Below are 7,482 nucleotides of genomic sequence, written 5' to 3' on the forward strand. Positions count from 1 at the left end.
GGTGCGTGCGTGCCGGCCTCCAGTCAGCCTCGTTCCTGTCCTGGCCGTCCAAAGGCGCGCGCGGGCCGGCGGTGTGGGAAAGGGGATTTCCACCATGTCGCGCGCGTGAATTCCGATTCCGCCCAGCCGAGATCCGATCCACGGCACGGTTGCCTGCCCGCACGTTGCGACCAGAGTCTATCCTCGATCGGTTTCCCACGCCCTCGGCGGTCGGCGCCGACGACCGTACCGGCCGGTTCCACGAGCTGGGCTCCGGCGCGCGCCAGGCGTTTGCCGGTGCCGCCGAACACCCGGAAGGAGAAGGGAGGTGGTAGTAGCCAGCGAAACGGACGAGTTTCACCGTACGCCGGCTGAAGGGTAAAATGCACATGCGACTTGCAAGTTCGCTTCGTCAATATCCATGTATATATAACACATTCCACGGACACACTTATTTTCAGCACGATCGCTAGCTATTCGCTCGTGAATCAACAAAGAGTACAACACGCTTCCCCTTTAATTTCTTCCTGGCAGGTAAGGTAACCACCGGCCGGCGAACTCTACCGACGAATCGAAGCACTCATGGCCATGCTGCATGCATGGGCTCCCGTCGTCACTCGTGTGCACGAACGACGACGCTCTCGCTCTCATCAACTGAACTGGTGACATACATGTCTGATAGCCGTTGTTGAAGTGGCGTTTCATGTGGATGGCGAGCTGATGCTTCTGGTCAGTTCAGGCTCTGTTGCTGGTTTCCGGACGCTTCCTTCGGCAGAGGCTGCTTCGTCTTCAGGCTGCTGCGCCTCCTCTCCCTCTCCCTCTGCTCCTTCAGGTGAATCTGCGTGTACAACTCAATGTAAACCATACAATGACAAAGGATTTCAGCGGATGCGTGCATGGGTTCACATATATATACCAAACAGAGATTTGACGCTTGGTCGCTTTGCCTTCTCCTTCTTCTTCAGCTCAGCTGTGCAGCAGCACAAGGTGTATCAGTTGAAAAACACAAGAACAGCATGGTCAGAATGAAAACTTGGTTATCCTGCTACATCCTTTTTTTTTCCTCCTCTACCATGTTGAGGAATCTGCGCCTCCAACCTTTTTTGTGGTTTGTCACCTAAATTCACTTAGACCCTGTTTGGTTCCCAGGAATTGAAAAGGAATTTTAATAATAAAATGGGAATCACTTTCTAAATATTGTCTTCGGTTTCGTGGGATCCAAACAAACCCTTATACTACTCATATGCACAGAAGCTGGAAAGTACTGTACCCATGCCGGGGACATCGTGATCGTTCACAAGTTCAAAGTTCTTGTAGGTATAGCCCACAAAATTCAAATCCTTTGAAGAAAGCATCTGGTGGAAAACACAAAAAACAAGAATAAAATTTTTAAAGATGCGCATACAATTAAAATGCAGCAATGTATTTCACAAAAAAAATGCAGCAATGTAAAGAAGTTTGAGAAGTAATATCTGTTTCCCTAAATGATAAGGTATTATTACCTTTCTCCAAGGGCCCGTCTTTGCTGAACACTGAACGTTATCCGAGGACTGCGAATACACCACACAAATATATTTATCTAATAATTTCTGGTGAGTGAGAAGCACGTTTCTTTATAAACTACAACAGTTACCTCTTCAAATTTCTCAAAGTTCTGAGTGTCCAACTCATCTGTGACTTGAGGCAGATACGCGGCTTCTATTTCATATAGTTTGTCCCATTCTAATCCACTGAACCAGGGATGCTCCTAAAGTTACACGTACAAAGTACTATGAGCAAAAGTTCAGTATCAGCTATTTGGGGCATGTTATCATACTTAACCACCACATAACAACCTTTATTTCTTCTGCACCTTTTGTCCCAAGGCGTTGGTCGACATTGCAAAGTAGTTTACTTATGAGATCTTTCGCATCTGCTGTTAGCCTCGCTTCTTCAGGAAATTTCAAATGTGTTCTCCAATTTACTATCTGTTTTTGCACATATAGGCATGATCTAAATAAAGGATATTGGGACAAAATAGAGACGACTGAACCTAGAAATCAGTTAATTTGGAAGATGAGTATGCTCCAATCACCGGAAAGACCACTAAGGTATTTTTCATAGCTAAAAGCTTAAAATACGTTACCTTTCTACAGGTTGTCATAGGCTCATCTGAATAAAATGGAGGATAACCCACTAGCATTTCATACATGATAGCACCAAGGGACCACCTGGAAATATGAAATTTGTTTTTCTTTAAACTCAAACTCAATAAGATCAATGGTGCAAGCAGTACTGCAAGAGATGCTTAATGCTTACCAATCACATTCCATCCCATAGCCTTTCTTCAGAAGAACTTCTGGAGCGATGTAGTCTGGTGTTCCAACAGTTGAGTAAGCCTGCAATCATTTAACTAATCACTCGTCGAAACTTGGAAGTACAAGTTATAAAGAAGGTATTACAGAACAGATAGTGACATATCAATTGGTAAAATATAATGCAGGAGTCACAGCTGATAATGTCATTGTGTTGGTTACTGACCAAAGTTCTTCTATTATTTTGCCAGTGCTCCAATTGTTCTTGCTGCGAGCGCTTTGGCATCGACTGCTGCTTCCCATCCCCATGCATCGACGATGATTTTGTAGGCGTAACGTCCTTTTCATTCAGGTCTGGGAAGTTGGAATAGTCTAATGGTTTACACAATCCAAAATCTGACAGTCTCAAGTGACCATACTTATCCAGTAGCAGGTTATCAGGCTTGATATCTCTGCAGATTCAGGTACTGAACTCATCATAAACAACATATCAGCAGCGCTACTGAACACGACTGCACTTGTTCCGTACCTGTGGATGTAGTTATGCCTGTGGATCGCTTCGATCGCAAGAACTGTCTCTCCAACATAGAACCTAGCCTCATCTTCAGTCAACGTGTCTTTCCTCATGAGCAGGGTCATCATGTCGCCTCCTGGGAGGTACTCCATGATCAGGTACAGGTACTCACTGTCCTGGAATGAGCAATACAGTTTGACAATGCAGTGGTGATCCACTTCGGCAAGAAGATTCCTTTCAGCTCTGACATGCTCAACCTATGAAACAAACCAAACAAAGCACTAAGGAAAAAGGAACAGTGGATACAAAGATGAATTCAGACCTTTGATAGAAATAGCTCTACCTGACCTCGACGAAGCATTTCAGACTTTTTAAGCTTCTTCATCGCATAGACATTTCCTGTGGTCTTCTCTCTGCAGACTCTGACCTAGAAGAAAACCATTGTGTCAAGCAAAAACGATTTTATAAAAAACAGAGGGAATTGGATACAGAATGGTCCATTATTCGCACGTAGTGTAGGTTTACCTCACCAAATGCTCCCTTGCCTATCATTGTTAGCAAGTCAAAATCCTCGACGCTCATTTTATGCCTTTGCAAGCGCATGTACTCCGTCTCTTTCTTCTCAAACTGCTTCAGGATGTTATGAACCTCCTCTTCGGACACATCAGCGTCTGCTAATTTTTTTTCTAGACTACACCGTCTACATGACAACAATGCAAAAGTTGAGATGTCATCGGTAATGATAAATTCTTTTGAGAAAGAACTTGAGTGCATAATCATATTGGAACATATAAATTTCATCACAGATCCTTACCTTTCTTTCCTGTCCTGCAGATGCTTCATTTGCTCCTTGTAGTGTTTCTCAATGTACTGCTTGGCCGCCCCAACCCTCTGCTTGGTTGCACTCGATGGCGCATCATCGCCGGATTCCTTGCCATTGGGAGGCAATTCCTTCTTCTTTCCAATGGATTTCTCCCTCGTTTGGAGCTTGGTAAACCAGCTCCTCGCTGAATCCATTACGAGCAAGAGAAGAAGGAAACAACTGCCGCACTACGATCCCAACTAATAATTGTGTAAGCCTACACACAATTGTCCATACAGAAACTGCATCCGGAAAGCAATCTTAACTTGAAGTACAAATTCAGTGCGATCTATCTACAAGTGAACAGCCCAAAAAATAAAAGAGATCATTAGAATTTTTATGTGCGGTGCTCCAAAGTAAGGGGAAATTTCGATCTAGAATTTACGCCTAGAGCGGCGAAATATAGTCATTAAATTTTTAGGCAAGTCGAGAACGGTGGTGGAAGAGAAGCGAGGACAAAGGCTACAAACAGGGATATGCTAAAAATGCTCCGTAGAACGAGTGGTTTTGGTTGAGACGTAGAGACCAAGCGTTGAAGATAATACTCTCACTATCAGCAAATTTCAAAACTTGTAAGGCTAGCCTATTATTGGTAAAGTCATTTTTTTAGCGATCGGAATGGCTTGTATTTCCAAACTGTTTTGGGAGTTAGGGTATAGTTCGTGGAAATTCTAGAATGATTTGGATCAGAGCCCAGGACGGCATGATCATACTTCATACATTTCCAGTCTGACGAACACGTCTCTGAAACTGCAATCAGCAAGTAGTAGTTGTCACGGCAGCTATACTTTGGGAAATGATCAAGATGCCTAAGAAGAGGTAAATTGGACTAATTCTAAATTTTTTTCAACAATTAAACTCTACGGTTAGCCCAATTAACCTCTTATGCCTAAAAGTGTTTCTATTGATCAAACGCACAAAAGTTTAGCTCCCTAAGTTCCAATCCTACTCTAGCATGGTAATTCTAGGAATGTAAATGATAAGAATTGAATTGCTCAAAGTAAAGAGAGAAGGAGGAACGCGACGATATTTTACTGAGGTATCGGAGAGTCGCCACTCCTCACTAGTCCTCGTTGGAGCACTCGCGCAAGGGTGTAGCTCCCCATTGATCCACGCAAGGATGAAGTCCTCTCTACGGGTTGATTCTTCGACACTCCGTCGCGGTGAATCACCAACAACCGTTCATAACTTGAGTTGGGTCATCCACAAGCTCCGCCGGATGATCACCAAGCTCTCTAATCACCAGCAAGCCGTCTAGGTGATGGCGATCACCAAGAGTAATAAGCACGAACTCTTACTTGACCAGGACAAGCCTAATGAGAAGGGTGGATGTACACTTTGCTACTCTTGATCTCACTAATGAGGGCTCTCTTTGGGATTCTCAAATCTCAATCGCCTCACTAGGACCTTGCTCTTCTTGGCACTCTCAAAGGTGTTTATCAGCTATTGGAATGAGCAAAAGTACCCCCACACACGAATGGAGGAAGTATTTATAACATGGGCTAAAAAACGAACCGTTATGTGCCTCTGCGGAGTGACCGGACGCTCCGGTCATGTTGACCGGACGCGCCGGTCAGTGCACCCCGAACTCCAGTGTTTACAGTGTGACCGGACGCTCCGGTCAGTTCACCCCGAACTCCAGTGTTTACAGTGCGGCCGGACGCGTCCGGTTGTGATTTTCCCTCTCTGGAACCTTACTGGAGTCGACCGGACACTGGCCCTCAGCATCTGGTCGCACCAGACGAAAACACCTTGGTCAAATGAACTGATCGGACCCTGAGCCAGCGTCCGGTCACACCGGAGCCAGCGTCCGGTCAGTATTTGACCCTCCATTCACTTCCAACTCTCGATCATACATGAATGAAGTTTGCTCCAATAGATCTAAGGGCTTTTTAGGAGCTATCTAGTGCTAGGTTTAGCAAGTGTGCACCACACCTAACCCACTATACTTATCTAGGTCAAGCTACCCGTCCATACCCCCCCCCTTAATAGTACGGCCAAAGGAAAAACAAAGTCCTAAACTACTCTAAGTGTCTCTTCAACTCTAATCGACACTTAGAACTAGTCCATCCTTAACCTTGTCGTCCATCCTTTAAAAACCGAAACGATTTTCATCGTAGGGACATGACCACCATGATAACCCAATCGATCTCCATTACCATGACCTAACTTAATTGTCTCTGCAAAACACATGTTAGTCATAGTAATCACGTATTATCATTAATCACCAAAACCCAACTAGGAGCCTAGATACTTTCAATCTCCCTATTTTTAGTGATTGATGACAATACTACCTCGAGTATGTGAAAGAGTTGAGGTTTTTAACATGCTTAGTTCATATAAGCTTTTGGCAATAAGAACAAAAGTGTTAGGCAAGCTTATATGACCCAAGCCAACATGATGTACTCAAAAGATATGAAACAAGCATGAGTACAAGTAATAAAGCTCATTTGCATCAGAGTAAAACGCGGAAGCAAAAGCAAACGAGCTTAGCACAAGTGATATGACATGTAAATAATTCAAAGTAGAGAGCACACATGTCATATATCACGATCATGTAGATATCACTATCACATAAATAATGCATAAAAGTAAACATACGATGAATGCATAATAGTGTATCACACATAAAAACCAAATATAAAAATAGTCTAAGTAAACTAAGCTCCCCCTAAGTTGCTCCCCCTAAGTCTAGCATACTCGATCCCTCTCTCCCTTTGGTGTCAAACACCAAAACCTAAGGGTCAGTCGACGGGGCTGCAGCGGACGAGTCGGACGCTAAGGTACGAGGAGCAAGCTAGAACTGAGTGCCATCATCATCTGAACCAGAGCTCTGAGCTGTCTGACCCTCTATAGCTGGAAGCGACGCTGAAGCGGTCTGGGTCAGATCAACAACTGGAGCTGCTATAGACTGTGCATGTATGACTGGAGCAGCTGGCTCTGATGATGCCACTGAGGAAGGGAGCGTCTCTGTAGTCCCGATAATAGGTGCAACTATAGAAGGACCTGGGACATGCAAATATGATGGAGTAGACTACCCTGTCAACTCACTGAAAGATGCACCAAGGCTCCTGGACACTGTAGTCTCTAGCACTAGCAGCGAGGAAGTCTGAGCCGGTGTGAAGCCTATCTGGAGAGGTGTGAACTGCGGGGCTAACACAGACGAAGCAAACCACTAGGACACCTGCTCTGTAGGTGAAGTAAACTGTGCTGGAGGCTGTCCCTGACTCTAAAGCCCACTAGGCTATAACGCTAGAGTCATAGAAGTGGTGGCAGGTTAACAAAGCTGGGGTGAAGGCTGTGGCGGTGGAACCCCAATAGTTGTCACTACATGCTGCATAAATCCAAGGAGCTGCTGCTGATGCATGGCCTGCTGCTGCTATATGGCTCGCTGCTGCCGCTAAAACTCATCCTATCGAGTCTGGAACTGTGCAAAAGTAGCGGCGATCTCCTGAGCCTGGCGAGCCTGATCCTGCCTCATCCACTCAAGTATGGCAAGTAGAGCGGGGTCTGTCTGCGGTGTAGATGGAGCTGAACTAGAGCTACCGGCCTCATGATCATGTCATCGTGGAGGCATCTGAGGAATATCACGGTAGTCCTCATCTAAGCTGTCACTAGGGTCGCTCTCGACCATCCCCTCCTGCTGAGCATCCAACTGCTCCTCCTCAATAGTTGTTAAGCCCCTGATAGTATCATCCTGCTGGGCTATAGTCTCTGGCACCTCTAGATGATGACACGGCTGGCTTGGTGCACTTGGTGTACTGTGGCGAATCATCTGAGTCAGGTTATATGCAGGGAACTCTGTCATAGCACCATTGTACTCAGCTAGCATC

General features: G+C 45.3%; 1 protein-coding gene across 2 annotated transcripts; it reads right to left on the reverse strand.

Annotated features, from left to right (window-relative positions):
- Positions 1–387: 387 nt before the first annotated feature.
- On the reverse strand, positions 388–4,126 carry LOC136536259 (uncharacterized). 2 transcript variants are annotated; one of them, XM_066528623.1, is made up of 14 exons: positions 4,035–4,080; positions 3,602–3,942; positions 3,313–3,487; positions 3,131–3,214; positions 2,803–3,044; positions 2,500–2,725; positions 2,278–2,357; positions 2,105–2,189; positions 1,815–1,946; positions 1,613–1,726; positions 1,482–1,529; positions 1,250–1,334; positions 896–949; positions 388–817 (listed from the first exon to the last, which is right to left on the reverse strand). In XM_066528623.1, the coding sequence occupies exons 2-14, from the start codon at positions 3,802–3,804 to the stop codon at positions 681–683; spliced, it is 1,665 nt and encodes a 554-aa protein (XP_066384720.1). In that variant the 5' UTR covers positions 3,805–3,942; positions 4,035–4,080; the 3' UTR covers positions 388–680. The 2 variants fall into 2 exon arrangements, with proteins under 2 accessions (XP_066384720.1, XP_066384714.1); XM_066528617.1 differs by having other exon boundaries at positions 3,602–4,126.
- Positions 4,127–7,482: the final 3,356 nt, after the last annotated feature.

The sequence above is a fragment of the Miscanthus floridulus genome, chromosome 1 (assembly GCF_019320115.1).
Source record: "Miscanthus floridulus cultivar M001 chromosome 1, ASM1932011v1, whole genome shotgun sequence".
Lineage (NCBI taxonomy): Eukaryota > Viridiplantae > Streptophyta > Magnoliopsida > Poales > Poaceae > Miscanthus > Miscanthus floridulus.

Excerpts from the sequence above, each read along its gene's own strand:
- LOC136536259 (XM_066528617.1), bottom strand. The coding sequence starts at position 3,804 with ATGGATTCAGCGAGGAGCTGGTTTACCAAGCTCCAAACGAGGGAGAAA. Across the intron at positions 2,190-2,277 it reads TATGGGATGGAATGTGATTG|GTGGTCCCTTGGTGCTATCA; the intron begins GTAAGCATTAAG and ends TCATATTTCCAG. Across the intron at positions 818-895 it reads AAGCGTCAAATCTCTGTTTG|ATTCACCTGAAGGAGCAGAG; the intron begins GTATATATATGT and ends TTGTACACGCAG.